This window comes from Psammomys obesus, unplaced genomic scaffold (genome assembly GCF_907164565.1).
Source record: "Psammomys obesus unplaced genomic scaffold, mPsaObe1.curated_primary_1811, whole genome shotgun sequence".
Taxonomy (NCBI): Eukaryota; Metazoa; Chordata; class Mammalia; order Rodentia; family Muridae; genus Psammomys; species Psammomys obesus.
In genome coordinates this window covers 12780447-12805111 of record NW_026591598.1, presented here as the reverse complement: position 1 = coordinate 12805111, position 24665 = coordinate 12780447, and the positions used below count along the sequence as shown (strand labels likewise).

The following is a 24665-nucleotide window of genomic DNA, read 5'->3' as shown; positions in this document are numbered from 1 at the left end:
GAGAGGCCTGCGGGCTTCTGAAACCAGCCAGAAGTCACAGCTGCGCAGCTGAAGCCCAGATAAAGCCAGGTACTGAGCACCTGCCTGGGATGTCCTCTGCCCTGCCCGAATCAGCTTTTTGGGTACAGTGGGAAGCAAGGATCAGGGTTTTTGTGGTTGGAATTCTTTGTGATTTGGGTTTTTTTTTTTTTTTCAGGTAAAGTTTTACTCTGTACTCCCGCACGTCTTGGAATTTGCAGGAATGCCCCTGCCTCAGCTCCCCGAGTGCTGGGATTACAGGTATAAACCATGGCAGCTGGCTCTAGAGTCACACTGCTAGCTCCTGGAGTTGGAACAGGTGTGCCGCCTTGGAAGCAGGCAGGGGCCGGAGCAAGGTTATACAGCGTCTGCCTAAGCTAAGTGGATTTACTAGAAATAGGATCAGCTTCGTGTGACAGATATCATGACTCAGAGAAGGAAAGGACAGCCTGGGGTCATACAGCAAGCCTGAGTCAGAGGAAGGCTGCATTGTCCCTGAGACTGTTAGTTCTTGTTTTCGGTTTTCGAGACAGGGTTTCCCTGGGTGTAATTTTGGCTGTCCTGGAACGCAATCTGTAGACCAGGCTGGCCTCGAACTCACAGAGATCGGCCTGCCTCTGTCTCCCTGAGTGCTGGGATTACGGGCATGCGCCCCTGCGCTCGCCTTAGTTAAATTAACTCGTTACATTTATTTTGCGTGTGTATACACTGGGGAAGGGCATGTGGGTTCCACTGTTAGCGCCTGGAAGTCAGGGGACAGTTTGCAGGAGTCTTCCATGACGTGGTCTCCCGGACCATAATCAAGCTCGGTAGCGTGTGCCTTCATCCACTGAGCCGTCTCCCTCCCATCTTCCACTTTTCTTTCTCTTATTTTTGAACAAGACCCTTGACGGGTCTGGCCCTCACTCTCCCCATCTGCGAAATGGTCTCCAGGTGCCTTTTAGTCTCTTAGCTGTCTGGAAGGCCATGGGATCCTCTAGCTTGGGGGGCGGGAGCCCTGGTGGGCCCTTCGGATAAGAACGCAACACAACGAGAGCAGCCGCGAAGCAGCAATCGGCCTGAGAGGGGCGGGGTCGCGATCTGGGGGCGTGTCCACGGGGCGTGTCCACCCTCTGACCACGCCCTCAGACGTCGCGGGAAGGGCGGGGGAGGAGCGCGGCGGGCGCGCGCCGCCTGGCCCGGCGGAAAGTTTTCCTGGAGGAGTTTTGGCGGCGGCGGCGGCGGCGGCGGCGGCTGTGACCGGAGCGGGCCATGGACGCGCTCAAGTCTGCGGGGCGCGCGCTGATCCGGAGCCCCAGTCTGGCCAAGCAGAGCTGGGCGGGCGGCCGGCACCGCAGTGAGTGTGTGCGCCCCGGGTCGGGCCTCCGCTGAGCTTGGGGCCGAGGTGGACCGGCGGCCTCGTCCCGCCCCGCGCGGCCGGTCCCCGGGGGTCATGTCGGGCCGCGTCTGGGGCGGTTCGGCCGGGAGCGGGCGGAACTCGGGGTCCTCAGGTGCGGCGCGGTGAGGACGCCCAGAGCCTCTCCACCCGCCCCAGCTCAGCCCATGGGGTTCCCATCGGGCGCCGAGTCCCGCAGGTTCCTGCTCCGAGCGGCGAGCCCAGCCTGGGTGCCACCCGAGGTCCCCGCTTCCTCCCCTCTGGACGCGGCCAGGTGGCGAGGCTGGCGTCCAGGTTATTTTCAAAGCTTGTTTCCCTCGTACCTTCTCTTGGGGGTTGTCCAAGTCCCTGGGCACCTAGGCAAAAAGCAGACTCAGACTCGCTGCCACTTCCCCCGGGTGTCTGGAAAGGCGGAGAGGAGCCTCCCCCCTCACCACCTCTCGGGTTACTCTGGGAGCCGTCACCTGGCACCCTCCCCTGAGGCCTGAGAAACCTAGCTCCGGTCCCTCCCTTTTCGGAAGTCGTTCATTCGAATGGGATCACTCAGGCCTTCCTGAAGTGAAGCCAAAGCTCCTGGACTCCGGCACACCCTCACCTGCCGCCCACCTGGGTCCCCCCCACCACCCCCCCCCCCCCCCCCCCCCCCCCCCTGGCCCCCCCCCACCCCCCCCCCCCCCCCCCCGCCTCTCTCACTAACAGTACCCCCACCCCGCCCGCAGCTTCTTGCCAGCACCTAGCCTTGCCCGCTCCCCCAGGGGAGTCCGAGTTCCCTAGTCCCTGAAGCGCCAGCGTGTCTGGGCCTCGGGAGTCCGCCCTGCCCCTCCTTTCTCCCCACTGTGGTATTCCAGTTGTGGGCTCCTCCTAGCCCTGCCTGGCATTGGGAACGTGAGCTGGTGCCTTACTGGTGGGGGTGGGGTCAGAGGCCCCACAGGCAGGGCATGTACCATCTTCCACTCTTACTGACTCCCAAAATAACCCTTCAAAAATTCGTGGGATGTGACCAGGACTTCTGAGCATGATGTTCCCTTCCAGTGGATGAACCCTGTGGTTTTCTCCTGGGACAAGGAGGAGTGGGGTGGGGAAGAGGTCTGAAGGGGAGGGAGCCAGGAAGCAGAGATGGATCTAGGGGAGCAGGGTTTCCCTTCTCTCTCCAGTCTAAGGCGGGTCACTTGTTCTTAATGATTTCGTTTCCCCAGCCTGCAAAGTGGGGATAAAATTCCCGTGTTGCTGTGATGTGCGTGGTGTGTTTGGTAGGGTGCTTGCCTAGCTGGCCGGTACTACGTTCTTGGTCCCAGCATCAGCACTTCACAAAACCCCGTGAAGTTGCAGGTGTCTGTAATAATCCCAGCACTAGGGAGGTGCAATCCTGAGGGTCAGAAGTTTGAGGTCATCCCCCCCCCCAAAAAAAAAAAGTCCAGATAGTGAGTTTGAGGCCAGCCTAGGCTAGGTGTTAAGATGTTGCTAATGCATTATCTAGGTTGGGTGTAAGGCCTGGTGAAGCCCAGGCTGACCTGGAACTTGCTAAGTAGAGCAGGTGGGCTTTGTGCCTCTGTCTCCCCCAGCGCTGGGATTAAAGGTATACACCAGGATGACCATGTCTTCGAAGCTCAACCTGATTCTTACCAGGTTTGGCCAGCCCAGAAGTGGGGCCTGGCAGCCTGTCTGTGCCCTGGAAGGAAGCAACCAGCCTCTCCCTGCCCCTCTCAAAGCCCTGCTCTCAGAATGAGTTCCTCAGAAGCCTGGCCTATCTTTGGTTAAGTGTCAAGTTCATAATCTCACTTTGCCAGGAAGAGTAGTGGTTGCCAGGAACTTTTGTGGGAGTATCAGTGTGTGCTTTACTTGCCCAGAGGTGGCCTTAATGAATTGCTCGCTCTGGCTTTTGTCTCAGGTGTTAGCCTTCTGTTAGCTCATTGGCTGCTGGGAGGTGACAAAGCTTGGGCTTCTTATCTTCAGACCCATTTTAGAGATAACGGACCTGGAGCTGAAGGCAGTGGCTCCAGGCATGGAGTCACTGAGGCAGAGGTTTCCCAGCCCAGGGATCTTAGCCACATACCTTGGGTTTTCTGGCTGTTGGGAGAGCCAGGGCCAGGCCCCACTCCAGGTTTGGCTGGCTGCCAAACCAGGACCAGTGTGGACACAGGTTAGAGAGAAAGGCCTTGGGTGTATGCAGCATGTGAGGTTGGGACCTAGCCAGTCTTTGGGTCTAGCTTTCAAGATCAAAGGCCAGAGCCTGTTAGACGGGAAAATGAATGTGCTCTCAAGCCTGGAGGACCTGAGTTCCTGAAGGTTGCCCTGTGACCTCCCCTCGCACATGGGCACATGGTGGCGTGGGGGCTCCTCATCCCCACATACGTGCTAAGGCCAAACCTAAGCTGGGGGATTCTGGTTGGAACCAGCCCCTGCTGAGAGAGAGGAGCCTAGAGGGGAATTACAGCTTGCATGAGGGCAGAGCCGCTGGGGACCCAGCCACTGGCTTTCCGACCAACCTGGAAAGAGGGCTCTCCTCATGGCCACTTTCTCTGTCTTTCTGGGGACAGTAAAGATCTTTTGGTTTTGTTTTGTTTGAGGCAAGGTTTCTCTGGGTACCCTGCTTGTCTGGGAACTCACTCAGTAGACCAGGCTGGCCTTAACCTCAGTTCTGGGATCAAAGGGGTGCATCACCACCTGGCCGAAAGATCTTATCTCAGCCCCTGGTTAAGAAGCCCCAGCCCTAGCCCCCTGCTCAGTGGTATCCTTCCTAAAGGTCCTGGGGTCACTTTGACCCTCAGATTCCTTTATGAGTTGTGCTCAGCAGTCAGAGAACCCAAAGAGAAAAGATAAAGGAATATAAGGCACCCCTCCCAGGAAAGGTAATTTGTGGCTTGACATGGGCTTCTGTTCATATTTACCCATAGGAATGTGAGTACTGCTGGGCTTAATCCTTTAATCCCAGCACTGGGGAGGCTGAGGCATGAGTTCCAGGTCAGCCTGGTTACCAGCCAGTTGCAAGACAGCCAGAGCCACGTAATGGAGATAACCTGTCTCCAAAATGGAAAAACAAAAAAAAACCAATGTCCATCCCTGTGACAGCGGTGGGCAGTGTCTGATTGTGTCTCCTGATAGTGTACAGCGTGACTCTGGCTCTCAGTTCTGGTGGAGGAAGGGACAGAAGAAGGCCACGGATACTTGCTGGGACTCAAATAGGATGCTCGAAATAAGATAAAACCACAAAGGGGCAGCCTTTTCAGGTGGGGTGTTCTCTTCTGGAAGTGGCCGTTGAGACATGGGAGGCTTGCCCAGGACAGCTGAGAAAGGAAGGCAACCTCCATAGTGGACGGTGGGGTGGCCCCGGAGTTCAGGGGTCCCTCAGGGTAGAGTCAGTGCTGAGCTGTCTTGCTCCTGAATGGCTATGGCCATAGATGTGGCAGCTGTTGTACGTGGAGACCATAGTCCCATCTACAGCCTCGTACCTCTAGCCGCCAGGCTGCAGAGAGCAGGGCGGGTGCTGGTGTCATGTGTCAGCCAGGAAGTGTTCTGCAGAGAGGGGGTCGGGGTGATAGGCGTTGGCAGCCACCTCTCTTGAGAAGGTGACCTGGAAGGCACAGGTAAGCCCAAGGAGGGAAAACGTGGGAAGAACAAAGCGGAACAGCAGCCCTGGGGGACACTGAACTAGAGGGTCCCCTCTGTCTGCTTACTAAGGGAGGGGCAGGATGTTTGAAGAGTCGGGTCACCCCGCCTTGCATGGGAAGGGGTTTGCTGGTTGCCGAGTGGGGTGTGGGGCTTGAGCCTCAGGGCTGTCACTCGGGGGCCCTTGGTTGTATTTCTTGCCTGAGCTGTGACATAGTGACTCCCCATAAACTCAGCAGGCTGCCACGTGTGCATTGAAGCCCTTTGTGCCTGCCGGGTGACAGGGACAGTGGTTGGTCCAGCGTGTGCTGGGCAGGGTCATGTATGAGCTCAGCTCAGCTCAGCTCATGTGTCCTCATGACAGCTGAGTAGGTATTGTTACCCATTTCAAAGCAAGGAGACTGAGGTGCAGGGAGGTTGAGGCTGAGGGACTGAATCTCTTTATTTTATTATTATTTTTTTCTTCCAGTATATGAGGAAGATCTGGTTGTGGTAACAACCAGTTATTCACTTTTGAGAACAGTCTTGGTAACCAGAACTTCTGAAATTGGCTTAGGTTTTTGTTTTATTATTATTATTATTATTTTTTGAGAGGAGGTTGAGACAGGTTTTCTCTGTGTAGCCCTGGCTGCCCCAGAACTCAGAAATCCACCTGCCGCTGCCTCCTGAGTACGGGGGGGGGGGGGGGGGGTGTTTAAAGCTGGGCGTCTGCTACAATGCCCAACCCCCCTTGCTCTTAGTCCTTTTCACATTCTGAGACCTGCTTTGAATGTTCTGAGAGCCACATGCGGAATTTGTCAAAGGTGGCCGTGCCCCTGTCAGGGCCGGGTTGAGGTCTCCTGCTTTGTTGTCCCTGCAGCTTCCAAGGTACCCCTGGTGGGCTGGGGAACCAGGCTGGGGCCCTGGGTAAGGCTTGCATTTGCCGTACCCTAGGATTGGCTGCAGCTCTGATGTTCAGACACCACCCAGCCAAGCCTCCAGGTGATGAGGGGCAGGGCAGGATGCCCACAGAGCCTAGCTCCTCTTGGGGGCCTTAACAAGGAAGGGCCGCAGGGTGCCAGCCAAAGCTCGACCGGACATGTGCTCTATCCCCAGGCAACTCCCACTGCAAGTTGTCTGTAAAACGACAAAATGAAAATAGCGTTGTCATTACCCACCACAGGGCTGAAAATAACTTGGGCAAGAATAAGGCTTAGGGCACAGGCTCGTATTTGCCCAGGGGCCTCTGGGGGCCCTGCCTGGGAAGGGGTGCAGCCCTGGCTCCTTGCTGTTTGTGGTGTCTGGTGGTAAGAGACCACACTGGTCTGTTTGTCTCGATGCTCTTTCTTGGGGAAGTTGTGGGCACCAGAGGCCTCTGGCCTCAGTGAAGAGCAAGTCACGTGTCTAGAAGCCCAGGAGAAGGAGGGTGGCCCGCAGGGGCAGGCAGGCCCCTTCCCAGCACTGCAGCTTGGGGACAGGCCTGAGGGCCGGGCCTTTGAAGAAAGGCAGGCCGAGGCAGCTGCTGGGCAGTGGGTGTTGCTGCCGTGGGAAGAATCAGCCAAGTCCCCGCTCAAGGCACCGACAGCCACAGCCTCAGCCGGGACTGAGAAAGCCTGCGGGTACCTGCCCAGGGCCTGGCTCTGAGCTTCTTTATTACACCGTGTCTCATTATTTTACGCAGTTTAAGCAGCCGGGTGAGCCCAGGAGGGTTGGTTGCGCTATCTATATTATTCTATCCTTTGAGACAGCCTCACCGTGTAGCCGGAGCTGGCCTGGAACTTACTATGTCACTATGTGGACGAGGCTGGCCTCAAGCCCACCTACTGGGATTTGGGTCATGTAGACCAGGCTGGCCTCAAGCCCACCTACTGGGATTTGGGTCATGTAGACCACACCCTCTCTTTATTTGCTTTTTAGGTGCTTTTTTTCCTTAATTTAATAATGCATGCATGCGTGTATGCACGCGAGTACAGGTTCCCATAGAAGCCAGGGGTAGTGGAAGCCCCTCGGGCTGGATTTAGAAGCAGCTGTGCGCTCTCTAACCAAACCTTGTCTTCTTCGTCAGCAGCTTCAGCCGCAGCACTCTTAACTGCTGAGTCATCTCTCAGCCCCCAGTTCATTTTCATTTCCCTTTTTGAGACAGCCTTACATATGCCAGGCTGGCCTCTGACTGGCCGTAGAGTCAAGGATGACCTTAAACTTAGGATCCTCCTGCCTCCACTTCCCACGTACTAGGATTACAGGCATGTGCAGCACTGGGGGCAGAGCCCAGGGCTTCATGCATGCTAAGCAAGCACTCTACCAACGAAACAGCACCCCCACAGCACCCCCCACACACACACACACTTTATGGACGAGGAAACTGAGACTCTAGGAGCTCTCACTCAGGGTCAGTCAGAGGAGCAAACTAAGGCCCTTGCTTTTAACCACTGGATCGCCATGTAGCCCCGGCTGTCCTGGAACTCACCGTGTAGACCAGGCTGGCCCCAGACTCATAGAGATCCAGCTGCCTCTGCTTCCTAAGTGCTGGGGCTAAAGGTTTGGTTCTGATACAAGATCTCAAGGTGTAATTTAGACTGGCCACTGGCTTAGAATCCTCCTGCCTCTTCCTGAGGAGGGCACAGCCACACTGCGTGGAAGAACATTTGGGATATTGAGAAGATAGATGTTGCGCTGCGTGGTGGGAGCTTGTGGGGTGCGTGTGTGTGCGCACTCGCATGCACACGTGTTTGGAGAGAAGGGAGGAGCTTTCAAACACCCCAGCTATTATTGTGGACATCTCCCTGACTTGCTGTGTGATCTCGCACAGGCCCTATACCTTTCTGGGCTTCATTTGTATCCTGTGTCAAGCAAAGGGTTGGGTAGAGGGTCCCCAAGGCTGGTCTTGGCAGCCAGGGCAGGAGGAGGCAGTGTCATACATAGAGAAAGGTCAGATCAGGGAAGGAGGAATGTAAAAAAAAATGTCAAGCATTTGAAGTCAAGGAGGAGAGAATGTTTTGACAGCAAAGAGATGGCCAGTGACCTTGGCAAGCTTTGGCCCTTTGGAATGGAGTGAGCGGAAGTGGCTTTGGACAGGGGCCAGGAAAGGGCTGAGCCAGAGGAAATGGGAGAGTGGGACCCAGAGATAGGGGAAAGGATGTTTGCCTTAAGGCAGGGGTGGCTAATGAGAAAAGGTCACTCCTGATTGATTAGTATTGCCTGCCTGAGGCCATAGTTGAGAACCGGGGAGGCACTGCTGTCCATTAGCAATGTCTGCCAAGGACACAGGTATTGGGCATGGGATGTGTCTCAGGTTGGAGGTGGTGGGCTGAGTATCTTGGTCTATGAAGAAGCGGCAGTGTCAGTGATTAGGAAATACCTAAGAACCTCTGACCTTTGGTTAAAATGGAGGCAGTTTGCCTCGTGGCGAGTTGTGTGGTCCAGTGGTCAGGAGCTTGGGCAAGTCCAGTCCCCCCACCCCAGCTGTAGAATGGACGTGAAAGTCCTGCAAGGCCATTCTGCCTGCACTGTTGTCTGACGTGGCGGCTCTGCTTGTCCTGGAGTTAGCACCGTGGTTTTTTCCAGGGCAGGGAGTTGTTTGGGGTCCTCATTGCCTGACCCAGGGCTGTGCACACTCAGGGACTCTCCGCTCCCTTTTGTAGGCATCACGTTGGGCTTTAGGGTCATCTGAGTTGGGGCCTGGCCTTACGTTGGGGATGAGGCCTAGAGGGCAGGGAATCAGCCATAGCTGGGGCTGAGGGTGTTCAGGACCTGACATTGCTACACTCAGAAAACACCAAGTGCCAGCTGTGTGCCAGGCTCTGGGGGACCAATGAACAAAGCCACTGGTCTAAGGGGAGGGGTAATACTTACAGGTCGCCTCCTACCCCTACCCACGAACACACAGTGTCAGTGAGGGACAGTGTCTTGCTCAACGCGGATCCCGAGCCGAGAGCCATATGGATGAAGTGACAGAACCGCTGGACCCGAGCCTTGGGCAAGGAAGGCAACAGGGAATCCAGAGGGGCCAGGGACATGGTAGTGTCCCTTGAGCCCAGGATTCCACCTGCTCCTGACAGTGCAGGAGGTCCTAAGCTTGTGTCATGGCCTTTCCATCGTAGCTGGTGGGGAAGACGGAGCACTTCTGTGTGGAGTGGCACAGTCATATGAGCACCTATGGGTGCAGCACCCGAGGGTGACAGGAGGGTCCCCAGCACAACTGTGTGCTCATCCCTTAGCCTCAGTTCCAAGGAAGAACGGTGGGATGACTAAGCCTTCCCTTAGGGTCTGCACTTCCCTGCCCCCTGGTTCTCAGTACTTCCTTCCCGCATGTGGACCAGTTGGCACCCTCCCCAACTCGCCCCTGCCCCCTCTCTCAACCCAGGCTCATCCCTCCTTCTTGGTGACGTCATTTAACTAACCCTAGTTCCTCCTCTGTATCTTTGCTGGTGCTCACTCCCAGACTACCCGTCTCTAAAGCAAGTGTGGGCTAGAATGTACCAGCCGGCGGCTAAGTCTGCCTGTGTTTACCATGGTGGTTGTTGGCCCATGCCTTCAGCCCCTGAGCCTCAGTTTCCTTATCTGTCATCTGTGATAATCTTCTCCTCAGAGAATCAGACTGAGGACTTGGTGAGGAGGTGGGACCATTCGCCCTCAGCATTGACAGAGTTTGGGCTCGTGGGATGATGCCGTAGACTGACTCTGTGACTTGTTTGGCTTGCTGGGCTTTGGAGCAGCTGTCTGCAGTGTGTGTGTGGCAGGTTGTGGGTGTCCTGAGGGTGAATGGGGACAGAGTATGTAAGGGTGCTTAGGCGTCTGGGAGAGAACAGTTAAAGTGAGGATGGGCCCCCATTGTGCTGAGGAGGCAGAGAGAGAGAGAGAGCCAGGCCTGCTCAGCCGACTGAGGGCTGCCTGTCCTGTGCTAGAGTTGCCGGAGAACTGGACAGACACTCGGGAGACGCTGCTGGAGGGCATGATTTTCAGCCTCAAGTACCTTGGCATGACGCTGGTGGAGAGGCCCAAGGGCGAGGAGCTGTCTGCAGCTGCAGTCAAGAGGATCGTGGCTACCGTGAGTGTCCAGACGGGAGGACAGGATGCTGCCCGCTTGCCCTTGTCCCCGGGTGGGACCTGGCCCACCCTGAGTCTCCTGTGTCCCGCTCAGGAGTTTTTATGGAGATTGCCTTTGTGTCAGTCAGGGCCCACCCTTCAGGCCCTCCTGGCCTTGGCTGCTTTTCTAGCCTGGAGTCCCCACATCAGGGCTACTGGTGAGCCACTAGCTCCAAGGAGGGAAGGAAGTTGTCCCCCATTTACCGTGTTCCCACTGCCCACCACAGTCTTCTCCCTGCCTCTGAGTGTGGGCCCTTTAAGTGGAGTCCCTAGGGTGGCCTTGACCTGCTGCTCAGGCCCTGGCATGTGGGTGGAGCTGGGTCTCGGGGTCACAGTGCTGGGCTGTAGCAGTACTTCAGCGAGCTGTTTAGTGCCCCTCCCCCGCCACATGTCCTTGGGCCAGTCCAGCTCTTCCCCTGGGAGTCCCCATCTTCCTGGATGGGGGTGGGGTACTGTTGAGCCCCTCCTATGAGGGCCAGGGCTCACGGGGCATCAGGGGCCAGTGGGCGGTGGCTGTCCGTTTGTGTCTCAGGAGGGTTGTCCTGGTTTGCTTTCTGTTACCGCTGACCGAAAATGGGTTGGGTAGGAAAGGATTTGTCTCTCTTAAGCTTGTGTCATGGCCTATCACTGAGAGGGAAGTCAGGGCAGGAACTGAAGCGGAGACCAAGGAGCTCACTGGCCTGCTCCTCACAGCTTGCTCAGCCTGCTTTTCTGTACAATCCAGGACGACCTACCCACCCCCAGGGCACTGGGTCCTCCCACATCAATCACCCGTCAAGGAGCTACCCCACGGACTTGCCTCTACAGGCCAGTCTGATGAAGGTGTTTTCTTAATTGAGGTTCTCTCTTCCCAGACGATCCTAGCTTACGTGAAGTTTACAAAAACTAGCCAGCCGGCACAAGGATGCTGGTTGTTGTCTGTGCCAAGGGACCTTAGAGCTGTGAGACTCGGCCCACCAGGCAGGCTCCTCTGACCCCTGTGTGTCCCTAGGCCAAGGCCAGTGGGAAGAAACTGCAGAAGGTAACACTGAAGGTGTCGCCTCGGGGGATCATCCTGACAGACAGCCTCACCAGCCAGCTCATTGAGAACGTGTCCATTTACAGGTATGCTTGGTGGAGAGCGGCTGGCGTCTACTCTGAATCTAGGCTCTGCAGCTTTCTTTCTGGAGCCAAATCGTCCTCATCTGTAAAATGGGCTGGGGGCGGGTCCTGCTGTTAAGAGTAGTGCTAGCGAGTCACCCGCAGCTCACAGGGAGGCAGGGACAGTGGGCACGGCTGTTCTGTCAGGCTGGGCGCACACAGCTGTGGGCCTGCCTGCTCTTTCTGCCTTGAACACAGTGCTCAGCCCTCGTTCTTTGGCTCAGAGTCCCAGAGAGGCCTCGTGCGAGGTTTGGAGCAATAATGGAGATGCACCCTCCCTGGTCCCAAGGGAGGTAGGATCCAGCCCCAGGGGCCTCAGGCTACCCCACTTCTTTCTCATCTAGTCAGGTGTAGGAGTACAAAACTGGGGAAAGGCAGCCCAAATCCATGTTATCCCAGGAGAAGCCCGAGGCCTAGAGAGGGAGTGGCCCGAGACTGTACCATGAGGCAGAGGCTGAGCTGGGTCCAGGACACCACCTGGAGATCTGCCCGCCCAGGTCCCAGGCCATGATGGGGTGGGCACAGGTGTGCTGGAGTGCTTCCCAGAGCTCCAAGCTGCTGCCTCTGTCCCACCATCCAGATCCTGCCTGCTTTCCCTTAGCCAAAACTGCCAAGTGCCTACTTAGCCTTGTCCTCTGGGCATGTCCAGTCTGGAAAGGAATGGAGGGCAGGACATAGAAGACAGTGCTTCCCAAGAAGGAAAAGGAGGAGGGTGTTCCAGGGGAACCCTGGGAAAGCCTCGCAGTGGTGGTGGCTCCTTGTGGGATCTGGCTGATGGCTTTCCGGAAGCAAGGGATGAGCAGCGGGAGGCCAGATGCCTAGGATGGAAAAGGCATTTGGGGACATGGCACCCACTTCTTCCCTCCTGGGGGTGATCAGTGGTGTCATCAAAGCTGGGTGAGCCATGAATCTGCTGAGCTGTCCTGCCCCTGAGCCACCAGCCCCTCCCCTAACTGAGTCTCAGGATAAATAGAAGTAGGGAAGGGTTAGACAACAGAAGAATAGATGGCGAGGGCTCAGGTCGCTGAGGTTGTGGGTAGAAACTAGAAAGGTCATTGTTTGCTGCGGAGGAAGCTGATATGTCTCCCCCACGGGGCTCCTGGGTGGGTCATCTTTACATAGCCCCACCCCAGCCCCAGCTCCGACCCTGGCCACAATTCCAGGAGGTCTTTCTCATAGTCCTGTCTCCTGGGAAATGGTCCCAGATATCACCTGGTGTCTGGTTAGTATAGGGCTGTGGTTCTTGACCTATGGGTCATGACCTCTTTGGGGGAGGGGTTGAACGACCCTTTCACAGGGGTTGTCTAAGACAGAAAACACAGATAGTTACATTACAGTTCATAACTGTAGCAAAACAGTTATGAAGTGGCAAGGAAAATTTATGATTGGGGTCACCACAACATGAGGAACTGAATTAAAAGGTTGCAACATCAGGAGGGTTGAGATCTGCTGCTGTAGACTACGAAGGGCCGAGGTAGGCAGCGCAGTGTGTCTTGCTTCTCCTCCCAGCCAGTTGGCACAGACCCTTCAGGATTGTGGCTGTGAGTTCACATCCTGCCTCTATCAGCAGCATTGGGTCCCAGTGGACCCCTGGCTCCGAGGACCGCCCAGACGCTAACCGTGGAAGCCCCTGGGGGGCAGATGTTCCTGTTAGGGGTGGGGCTCGGCATGGCACGAGAGAGAGCAGAGGCTCCCTTCATTCCTTATCCCCACCTCCCCTGCCTGGCCTGACTCTCTCCCTGTAGAGGGCTCAGGAGGCCGAGGCCAGACCTGCAGAGGCTTGCCTGGTGGGGAGGCACATCGGCTGCGGTGAGGCGTTTGCAGGCCTGGTGACGCTTCTCACCTGCTTTTCAGGATCTCCTACTGCACGGCAGACAAGATGCACGACAAGGTGTTCGCATACATCGCCCAGAGCCAGCACAGCGAGAGCCTGGAGTGCCATGCCTTCCTCTGCACCAAGCGCAAAGTGGTCAGTGGCGGGGGGGGGGGGGGGAGAAAGCAGGGGGAAGTCCCTGGGAATCTCAGGTGCTCAGGTGGGCGAGAGAGGGCACAGAGCGCTGCGGCCGTGACTGTGAGCAGCTGGACGGTCTGGCTGCGGGCAGACAAGCCCACGGCACGTGCGCGTATTCCTCTCAGTAATGCAATTGTTGGGCTTGAGGCTGCCACACTCCTGCCGTTCGTACAGCCTGGGCGTGCAGGCCTTGCAGGCATTGTTTTTGGAAATGGGGAACCGGAGGGGCCTGGGAAGAGGTAACAGTGAGAATCCTCTGGACTAGGCTGTCTGGGGCCAGACTCGGGAGGCCGATGGCTCCTTTGCAACGCCTCTGTGCCCATTTTGGAGCTGGGCTTCCAAGTGTCTTTTTGTTCAGTCTCCAGGGAGGTCCCGGAAGGTGGAAACGGTTAGGGTCTCTGTTGCTTTCCTTAAGCCTTTTAATTACGATGAAACACACCCCAGAAGTCTTGCTTATGATGGCACAGCCCGCCAGGTGCAAAGCGAGGCTGTGAGCCCACAGTCCCTCCTCTGCACAGCTGAGAGCTTCCTGCCCGCGCCCCTTGGCCACGCCTGATGGGGTTGAATGATGACACCTTGGTGGTCTCCTGCCCTCGCTGTAAAAGGGGAGGACTTTGTTGTTGACACTTCGGTTTCTGGGGCCCGTGAGGGCTGAGTGCGAGCAGGCCTCTGACGTCAGCTGGCTCGGCATCTGATCAGTTCAGAGGCTCAGCGTCTGCATCCGCCGACAGTTCAGAGCCTGATTCCCAGGCCCAGGCTTCTCAGAGGCAGGAGATGAGTCCCTTACCTTCCCCATCAAAGGACATATCGGGAGCCCCACAGTCTCGAGGCCCCCAGGTTGCTAATATCAGATGCGTTTCCAAGGGCTGAGGGAAGAAATGATGACAAACTTAGTGACAGGGTAGATTCGCCCTCTTCCGGGCCTGGGAAGAGGCACTGGCTAATCGGCCAGTGAGCTTGCATTTCTTCAGGAGCCCTGGAGTGAACACGTCTTCTTTCCTACCTTCTTGAGTACCTTCACAGACTAACTACAGCCCTTGCCTCACAGGCCCATCCTCCATGGGTACCATCTTCCATCTTCCCATATCGCGTCCGTCTTAGTCACTGTGAAGAGACACTTATGGCCAAGGCAACTCTTTTATTTTATTTTTTTAATATTTATTTCTTTATTGTGTATACAATGTTCTATCAGCATGCCAAAAGAGGGCACCAGGTCTCATTATAGATGGTTGTGAGCCATATGTGGCTGCTGGGAATTGAACCCAGGACCTTTGGAAGAGCAAAGTACTCTTAACCATCTCTCCAGCCCCCAAGGCAACTCTTACTAAAGGAAGCATTTAATTGGGGGCTTGCTTACAGTTCACAAGTCTGTTATCATGGCAGGAAGCAGGCAGTATGCAGGCAGGCAGGCAGGCAGGCGCTGGAGCAGTAGCTGAGAGCTGGGTCCTAATCCAAAGACAGAGAGGGCCATGTTGGGCCTACTGTTGTGAGCTTTTTAAACGCCAAAGCCCACCCCCAGTGACACACCTCCTCCAACAAACCACACCTCCTAATCCTTCTCAAATAGTGCCACTCCCTGATGAGAAGGCATATGGGCCTGTGGGGGCCATTCTTACTCAAACCAGCACAGTGTCCATCCTGGGATCCTCTCAGGTCCCTGTGGTGATAAAGGCCACTGGATAGCCAGGCTTACCTCCCCATCGCAACACCCTTAAGCTAATCCCACCTGTGCATCCCTGTTGCTGTGTGGAGGACAGCTAGGAGAATGGGGACAATGTGCTGGGTGAGCTCCGCCCTACCCTGGTCTGCTCACCTATCAGCAGAATGAGGAGGTTACCCCAATGACCTGAGGGTTGTTCCAAAGGCCCTGTTTCTTTTGCACGCCTTATCTCCTGTCCTCCACACAGCAACAGGGACGCTGAGCAGTGGTGGCATCTCCCATGACAGCCTGGTTCCCACAGAAGCCAGGCGACTTTGGTTTGAATGAGGCCACCTTGACTTAAAATAAAACTTACTGTGCCCCCCAATTGTTCTCTTCTTCCTCCCCACTGACCTCGCCAGGCAGGGCTGCTGGCCCTAGGTCATTGCCACAGCGTGGGCATTGGAAGGGCGTTACCACGTGAAGCAGCTCTCTTCTGGGGTGGGGTCCTGGCAGTGAGGCCGAACAGGGAGCAGGCCCAGCCATGCAGAGGGAGGCCTGGGCCAGAGGGCTGTACACAGCCTGCCGAAGCCAGCTCCCTCGTGGCTGCACAGGTGGGGGTCAGGGCTCTTGCTGGACGCCAGCTGTTGGTCTCTCTGTATGGCCTGGCTGTGCTCTGTCCTCCACCTACCCCTACTCTTTGTCACCCAGGGTCGCCAAGCCACTCTGGGGCGGTATAGGTACCTCCCAGGGCTCCAAGGTCATAGCCACCAGTGAGAGTGACCTTCAAGCCTGATGATTATCTGAGGGAGAAGCAAGGGTGAGTCGGGAGCCTTGGCTCTCCCCACCTGCTGGCAGCTGTCTCCAGTTCGTGGACAAGGCTCTGCAGTGCACACTGGGAATCTGTAAAGTGGGGCCGGGGGCCTTTGACACTGAGTCTAGGGCTTGGCTCTAGGGTGGAGGTTTTCAGACCTGAAGGTTAGGGAGCCTTAAAGGATGAATAGAGCAGTGAACAGAAGTGTGCCAGGCTGGGGCGAGAGAGGGGAGGAGCAAGTGCAGCTAGCTTGGGGATTGAGTGTGCAAAAGCACAACTTGAAGTGTGCAGGGCCCGAGGACACAGCACCAGGTCTCCAGGCAGGGCCGGCCTGCAGAAGCCAGCCTGCAAATGTGGCCCTCGCCGAGCCTCTGCCTCTCTTTGCTGGCTCTAAGCGAGAAGCTTGGAGAGAGGGATGTCTTCTGGGTTCCTCACTGTGCAGCCCGAGAACCCCCTTTCCTGGTCTTGTTTTGTCCTGACCTGAATATCACTGCAAGGAAGTGGTTCATGTACTCAGGTGACAGGCCTCCGCTCGGCAACCACATCTCCTTTGTGCTCAGAAGGGCAGGTGGAGTTTAGGCTCCCCATGTAGGCAGAGGCCTGGACACGCCACTCTGTCTGCCAGAGGGGACGGGGCTATCTCCTCCACATGGACCTTGGGGTTCCAGAGTAATCTTTGTGCAGAGGTTAACATGGGAACCAGGTCAGCCCTGGCAAGGCTGATAGGGAGCACAGAGCCTGGTTTGGGCTGTACACCTGCCCCTCTTTGACTTATTGGTGTAGCCTGCTGAGGGGGAGCAGGGTCGGGAGGGACAGGGACAGACCCACAGCAGGGGTCCCGGGAGGGCTGTGTGGTGCCCCGGGGAATGCAGGTCTGCCCACCGAGTGCTCCTGGGACTCTTAGCTGCTGGGGGTCTCTGGGGAAGCAGGTCCCCCCAGGTCCCTCCAGCCCAGACCTGCGGCCACCTGCGCATGTCACCGCACGTCTCAGCTTTGGTTATACGTTCACTGTGACTTACTGTGCTGGGCATCAGGGCAGAGGGCCAGGAATATGTGCAAATGGACCAGATTTATGTAACCAGCATAAACCCGTGTCCCTGGGTTCCTGAAGGCAGATGTAATGGTGTTCCCGTGGCCCTGCCACACGGGTGACCAGTCCTTGCTCCGGAGTCTAGAGATCTGACTTGGGCTGGTAATTAGCCCATATTTTTAGTTCATGGGCAATTCTCAATGGTAACTGGGTCCATTAAACTTGATTCAGACGTGACAGCTTAAATTGTAAACAGCTGCGAAGAGTTTCATACTTAATTACCATATTTAAGTTTTACCATAAAGCATCCGTACTTCCATCAAAAATGTAAATGACGGAGACATTCAAATGAGACTTTATACTTCGTGAAGTTTAATTGGCGCAGATCAGTCAGTTTGGGGGTTTGAAATTTTTTTTTTTTCTTTTTTCTGTAAAGAGCTTTGAAGGCGGTGGCTACAAATTTTATTTCTCAATTAAATGAAGTTGTCTGGTAGAAGCTGCTTAAGCCTGAACTTGTTCGGTTGAAAGAGTGTGCTACCCTTCTGGAGGGCGTGCACTCCCAGCGCTGGGCCGGTCACCCCGGGATGGGGCTAACAGGAGACGGGAGCAGATCTGTGCCACAGTTGGGACCTCAGAGGCCGTGGCTGCCATCTGAGGGCAGGGTCTGAGCTCTCGCTTGTGGGAGACATTCCCCTCGTGTGAGATAGAGTCAGCTAGTCCAGAAGGAGGTGGGTGGGGCAGTAGAGCCCTGTGCTGGTCACAGGAGGTGGGATGGTGACCTGTGAGTGGGATTTGAAGCAGGCACCAAGGCACCCGCTCCCAGGCTGGCCACAGGACTACGTGGCTTTTGCTCCTGACCGTCACCAGCATCTTGACTCTGCCGCCTGGCGTGTCAGTCATCAGCGGCTGGCACCCCAACGCGCTGTAACCCTGAATAGTGTGGCTTCTACTCTGGCTGTAGTTCATTCAGGCGTGGCTAGGCCTTTCCACTCCTTGCTTCCGATGTCTAGTTCAAGGGCACTGTGAGCGTAGGGAATATTCTGATAACCCAGGAGGGCTTCCCGGAAGAACGAGCTCTCACAGTTGGTTTGGGTTTGCCTGAAGGGAAAGAAAACGTGGAGGTGAATAGCCGCTGTTGGAGGGGCGGGACAGAAGGTGCTACATTGGGCCCTAACTGCCTTTCTGGGGCGTGGCTTCGCTATGCCCCAGGCTACTGTAGGAGACTGAGGAGCTTGCCCCTGACCCCTTCCCCTCAAGCCTCCCAGGGCCCGGCATCGGCTGGGCACCCCGCCCTCCCGTTCATACTTGTTTTTGCTGGGTGGCACTGCACCCATCCCCAACCCCATTTCCTGTTTTTCAGGCACAGGCCGTCACCCTCACCGTAGCCCAGGCCTTCAAAGTTGCCTTTGAGTTTTGGCAGGTGTCCAAGGAAGGTGAGTCTTTCTCCTGGGCTTCGTGAGTGATGTGAACAGGGACGGACACAGGCCAGGTGTCAGACCTGAGCTCGTGCCACCCTCTTCCCCTACTAGGCTTGTGGTTTTGAGGAGGTCCTGTTCCTCTCTAAGCCTCAGTTTCCCCATCTGGGCAAAGGCTGTCTTCCCCGTCTTCAGAGTGTTTGGGCTTAAGTAAACTTGGAAGGGGTCCCTCCACCTGGGTGATGACCTCATATGGCCCCCGAGCACACCCAGCCTCCCTGCTCCACGGTGGTTAATAGACGGTGGCTGTTGCGAGGCCTCAGCGTGTGTGCTTGATCCCACAGAGAAAGAGAAGAGGGAGAAAGCCAACCAAGATGGAGGAGACGTCCCAGCGACCCGACGTGACAGCAACCCCTCATTGAAAAGCTGTGAGTCTTGGGCACCGAGCCTGTCTTCTGTCTGGGCCTTCCCTCCTGAGGGGGCCCTGGGCTCCTCCAGTTCAGACAGGGTTTCTCTGTGTAATAGAGCCCTGGCTGTCCTGGACTTACCTGGACTCACTCTGTAGACCAGGCTAGCCTCAAACTCAGAGATCCGCCTGCCTCTGCCTTCCAAGGGCTGGGACTACAGGTGTGCGCCCCTCCTGAGCTCCTGCTGTTTCCTTCTGTTCTGTTAAACCAGCAGCACACACGCACCGCAGGTAGTCAGGAGGGTTGCTGTTCTGATGCATTCACCCAGGCTTGTCCCTGCGTGTAGGCATGGCCTGTGTGAGCTCCCGTGTGCCTCACAGCCTGGTAGACGTCCCAGACCGCTTGGTGCCCTTTCAGACGTTCAGCATCTGTTAGGGGTATGCAGGTCCCAGGTCTGCCCTCAGGGGCCACAGCTTCTCCCCTGTGGGCAACGGTCCTGTAGCCCCAGGTGGGGAGGGTCAGAGTGGCACTCTAGGCAATCTGGGGCCTACATCCGGCACAATTGAGTTTTTTGTTTGTTTGATTTTGAGGCAGGGTCTCTCTACATAACCCTGGCTGTCCTGGAACTCCCTGTGTAGACCAGGCTGACGTGGAACTCACAGAGATCTGCCTGCCTTCATGTTCCGAGTGCCGGCATTAAAGGCGTGTGCCACTGTGCCTGGCCTCACAGGGACATCTGGATGGACAAAGAGTCCAAGAGCTAGTCTGGACCAGTGTAGTGCAGGGGTCCTGGGGTGCGTGTGGAAGAGGCCAGAGGAGATGTGCATTACATCCTTTTCTCCTCATGTCCGCACCTGACCCCTCATAGTGGTTGCCACTGGGAACCTGCTGGATTTGGAAGAGGTGGCTAAGGCGCCATTGTCCACGGTCAGCGCTAACACCAACAATGTAGACGAGACGCTGCGGCCTCAAGTACTGGGCAACAGCAGTGTGGTCTGGGTGAGTGGCTGTCAGGTCCAGACCCTGACACCATACTTATGGGCCTGTGGAAGGATCAGAACCAGCCCAGCAGCACCTAGGCCCTGGGTAGAGTGGCTGAACAATGTCCCCTCTGAACCCAGGGTTGTGTCCCCGACAGGCTTGGTTCCCTGCACAGCTGTCTCCTCCTCACAATGCTCAACTCTGAATCGGAGTGAGTGTGACTCCTCCCACTCAGACCAGCAAAGGCTCCCTTGTTCTAGGCATGGCAGGTTTGTGCCTGGCACCCCTCCCTTCTCAGCTGTCTGAGTGCTCAGCCCAGCCTCTGGCTCTCGGGACTCACGCCTGTGCCTGACCTCCAAGTCAGCCTTTTTATTCAGTGAGGACGGCGGCCTTCTATAGCATCTCCCAAAGGAGCCTGAATGGCCTTTAATTCCAATTTTCATTTGGGTGGTTGGCTTCGGTGTGCATTATTCCAGTGCCCCATAGACACTGCAGGTGTCAGTGTCCTTGTCAGCACATGACAATGACCGATGGCCCTCCCCCCACCCTCCAGCTTCAGAGTCTCCAACTCCACTCTGCTTGGTCCTAGGTGGCCTTCTGGGCCATGAGCCACTGCAGATGACACTTGTGCTTGTCATAGCCCCACCTTGCATTGCATTGCTTTGCTTCGATTTGCTTTGCTTTGCTTTCCTCTTTCCTCTTTCCTCTTTTTCCTCTTTCCTCTTTCCCTTTCCCTTTTTCTCTTCCCTTTTCTCTTCCCTTTACCCCTCCCCTTTCCCTTTCCCTTCCCTTTCCTATCTTCCTTCCTTCCTTCCTTCCTTCCTTCTTTCCTTCCTTCCTTCCTTCCTTCCTTTCTTTCTTTCTTTCTTTCTTTCTTTCTTTCTTTCTTTCTTTCTTTTTTCTTTTTTCTTTTTTGAAACAGAATCTCTATATAGCCCTGACTGTTCTGGAACTCTGATCTTGAACTCAGAAATCCGCCTGCCTCTGCCTCCCAAATGCATTAAAGTGCATTAAAGGCATGTGCCACCATCCCTCGGGCCCCGAGCATGAGGTCCACCTAGGCTAGTTCCCGAAGGCACCCTCTGTCAACACACATACAGGTCCTGGGTCCCTGTAGCTCCCTTGGGGAACATGGCCCCACCCAGAGTTCTAACTTCATGCCTTGTTTCCAAGGAGCTGGATGATGGCCTGGATGAAGCATTTTCAAGGTAATGCTCCGAGGGTTTGTGCTGGGGGTGTGGGCATCGGGCTGGACCTGACTTCCCTTTACCCTTGGGCCTTCATTCTGACAGAGAACGTAAGCGCTGTAGCGTTCTACATGGCAATTCTTGGGTTCCTCCAGGGATAGGAAGCTTATTATTTGGGAATAAAGAGCTTTCAAGGCACCTGCCATGTGAGATGCTTTTTCAGTGAATCAGCGCAGGCCCAGCTTGGGAACATGTCATGAAGAAGGCTGCAGGAGAGGACTGGGCCACTCTGGTTATTAGGATTCCACCCTGGGCCCCCAGGCCTTCCTCGTCCCCTTTGGATGTCCAGCACCTTCAGAGGCCTTCTGCCTTGGGACTTTGCTTAGGGTTGGCGCCTTTGCCCTCCGGCCTCCCTCCTCCCTGCCACCTCTTGCTGCAGCCAGGGGCTGACAGCAGGTGAGGCACTTCCCAAGGAAGCAGAGCCCTGTGCCCCACCTTCCCAGCTTCACTGGCCGATTCTCCCCACATTTGAAAAACAGCTTCACCTGCTTTTCCAGAATGTTCAGTTGTCCCGGGTCCTTATTATCAGTTTCAAAAAGCAAATCATGGTGTATTATAACCCCTTGGCCCTGGACACCCTGCAGTGCTCTCAGAGGCCTCCCTCTAGGCATTAACACGCCCCAGGAGCCCCTCCGGAAGACAGAGCTACCCGCACTGACCTCTCCAGGTTCTCGTGGGCAGTAAGCTTGCCTCCTGTGTGACTGTTGGGAAGCCCATGCTGACCCTGGTTGTGCCAAGTCTTCTCGTGGCTCAATGCTTCCTTCCTACAACTGGCTCAGCACATTCCCTGGCCTGTGGTAGAGTAGGGGTTCATGGCCTGCTTCAGAGTTCTGACCCTCCTGGGCATCCTGTCTCCAGAGGCTCTACCTCCCCTGCTGATCTTTGGGTCCAGCCATTTTCCCACTCATGTTGCCTCCCCTCCAGCCCAGTACTGGCCAGGCTATCCCTGTTCTCAGCCCCTGCCAGCCCTCTCTGTGGCTTGGCTTACACAGCTTTGCCTTCCAGGCTGGCACAGTCACGGACAAACCCTCAAGTCCTGGACACTGGACTATCGGCCCAGGACATCCATTATGCACAGTGCTTATCGCCCACCGACTGGGACAAGCCTGACAGCAGTGGCATCGATCAAGATGACCTCTTCAACTTCTGAGTGCCCGGGGCCCGGCAGGACACAACCGCCCTTGACATGTGATGGACCGAAAGCCACCTGCAGCCGGGCGGCCAGCTCCAGGAGCCATCGGCCACCTTTGGCCAGCGGCAGCAGAGCCTGCTGATGAGGGCTGCTCAGTCAGGCAGGGAGAGAGGCAGCAAGATGCCTGGGGTAGCCAGTCAGCGACTCCTGGTTTATGCTCGGAAACCAGGTTTGCATTAGGCACTCACGGTGTGGGCAGAGTGGGGCCTGGCCTCCTGGCCTCTCTCCTGGAGCCAGTGCCCTGTCCTGCTGTGGGTGTTAGGACAATGACCAAAGCATTCCTTGTTCCTTTTCTCTGGGGCATCCTCACTCCTCAGGCAGTGAGGGCCTGTCATTGTTTGTGCACTGGAGGGGACATGGCTTTCAGGGAAGCCGGGGTCCTCAGGCTCGGCTTCCTCCGGGCCTAGCAGCATAGGCTCTCAGAGAGGCAGCCCCTGACCAAAGATACACACAGCTCTGCACTTTAACTGTCACACGTGGACATGGTTTGCCGTTCTTGATGGTGCTGTGGGAGTAGAGCGTGCCTCCTGCTCTCCCTCCACAAGAGGGCCCCAGTTCTCCAGGTGGTCCCGACAGCGCTGGGACCTTGGGTACCAGCTGTCCATGACTCTTGAGTCACCGCAACCCTGGGGATCACCTCCTTATGGCTTTCAGGAGCCCCCAACAGACAAAGCTGGGTCCGCCATTCAGTTTTGTCCGTGCGTCCTCATGTGTGCTCCGCCTTCTTCCTCCCCCATAATTCCTGGGGCGACACCAAAGCCCTGCTCTGGGTTGCGGCAGAATAGTTTGCATCCATCTTACAGCTAAGGAAACTGAGGCGGCACGTGCCGGGGGGTTGGGGGGTGGAATGGAGAATAGTACCCAGATCTGATACCAAAGCTGCTGTCTGTGCTCCACCTCGCAGCCCACGCCTCATCCTCCCCAGTTCTGTTGTCCTCCCAGGAACCAAAAAGCCCTAGCTATTTTCTGACCAAAATGTGTTTCATAACAAACCATCTGGTGCCTTTCCACACAGCGCTGGCGCAGGCCTCCGTGCCCTGCGAGCTGCAACGATGCTGACTTCTGGGAAGATGCGAGTGTTCTGAAGTCTGTTGACCCCACGGGTGAAAGGGGGGTCCTGCTCTAGAAATGTCTCGCTGTCCTTTCCTGACCGGCAGACCAGGTGGTCACCCCCTCCCCCTGTGGCTGCCCAGTGGGGAACTCTCCTTAGTCTCATCTCCCTTCACTGGTCCCGGCGGGGGGGGGGGGGGGCGCTCTGGCATCCTGAACTACAGCCAAGCCACAAGCATCGTTCCATTGCAAGGAGCCCCCAGTGGCTGGGCTGGCAAGAGCAGGTCTCAGCAGCCCAGGAAAAACACACCAGCATGACTTAGAGTTCCCAGCGCTTACCGAGTGGCTGAGTCAGACCCTTGCCTTGGGCAGGGCACTTTGAGACTCCACCATAGAAGGGTAGCTAGGTCCCTTTCCCCAGTCAGCTCCAGGCCCCCGATCCTACCCCAGGTGGCTGGGGTCCTGGGTGCCGTGGGGTTGGGTGGTGCTATAGTCTCGTTGACAGGGTGTCTGCTTCCTGTGCCTGCTGCCAAGGCTGCTGTGTGAGGCTGGAAAGGCAGTTCTGAGAGGAAACAATAAATGTTCCCTTTTCTAAAAAAAAAAAAAAAATACGTATGAGCACTGTGTTGTTGGTGATGAGGGGCAGTAGTGTGTCAAGAGATGGGGGCAGGTCACACGTCCTTGCTACAGGAAGACGTTGAGCATTACCGCATTATTGGTAGTACGTGTCCAGGGGCTCAAAGGCCTTCTCAGAGCAAAAGGTCATTTGGATCGAATGTGTAAGTCCTAGCAGACTCTCGGACAGTCAGTGCCCACTGACTTACAGAAGAGCCCCGATGCCATGCATTACTGCTAAAGCTGCCAGGCTTAGACAGGAGGGCAGGCCTGCGCTGAGTGCCCAGAAAGGTCACTGCCCATCTTACATCCCTAACCCTCACCCTGCCCTGTAGGAGTTTCCCAAGTGATGGCTGTGGTCCAGCTACTCATGTCCTGCCCAGACTCAGAGACCACCCCAGCAAGGCCGCCTTCCTCAAGTTCCATGGGCTTCTATCTGGGGACCCACAGCCACTGCTGCTTCCTGTAGCTTGTGGGGGTCTTGGGCTTCTATGCCCTCGTCCCTTTCAGTGTCCAGAGGCAGAGCCTTCTGATGCCAGCCGATGGGCAGACTCCCTTCGAGGCCCACGTTGGATCAGAGCAGACTACGAAATTCTTTCTTTTCTCCCCCATAATTTGAAAAGACACTGGACAAGCTCATCTTTCGGTTTAAATTTGGCCAATGCCTTTAGTCTCCGGATGTCTCAAATTATGGATCCTGAGCTCAGCCGCTAGCTCTTTCATGCATAACGGATGAAGTGGAAGAACAAAGCTGCCTTTCAGATTTGATGTGACCTTCAGCTTCTCAGGGTAGGCTGGGTTGGCTCTCCAGGAGACGCCATCACAGCTACACCTCACGGGGGCTCTCCAGCTTCTGTGTCCGGGACAAAGGCCTGGTCTCGTTCCACTTTCCCCCCTGGTACAACAGGGCAAGTGAGCTGCTTGGTTATTAGGGAGGGCTATTTGTCAGGGCCCTTGTGCCCAACCTTTGCAGTATCAGTCTGCCTTGGCACCCTAGGAGGTGGCTAGGTGGTCTCAGAACCACTTTAAAGGCATAGAATCTCTCATTTCCTCTTTGACAG

The 24665-nt window shown here is 56.1% G+C and overlaps 1 protein-coding gene across 2 annotated transcripts; it reads left to right on the top strand.

Annotated features, from left to right (window-relative positions):
* On the top strand, positions 1-23598 carry Ldlrap1 (low density lipoprotein receptor adaptor protein 1). 2 transcript variants are annotated; one of them, XM_055611240.1, is made up of 9 exons: positions 1-69; positions 9883-10025; positions 11055-11167; positions 13058-13172; positions 18058-18130; positions 18457-18540; positions 19388-19518; positions 20674-20708; positions 21753-23598. In XM_055611240.1, exons 2-9 carry the CDS (start codon positions 9930-9932, stop codon positions 21895-21897), a joined length of 792 nt encoding a protein of 263 aa, XP_055467215.1. In that variant the 5' UTR covers positions 1-69; positions 9883-9929; the 3' UTR covers positions 21898-23598. The 2 variants fall into 2 exon arrangements, with proteins under 2 accessions (XP_055467215.1, XP_055467214.1); XM_055611239.1 differs by lacking the exon at positions 1-69 and adding an exon at positions 1169-1354.
* The last annotated feature ends 1067 nt before the right edge of the window (positions 23599-24665 follow it).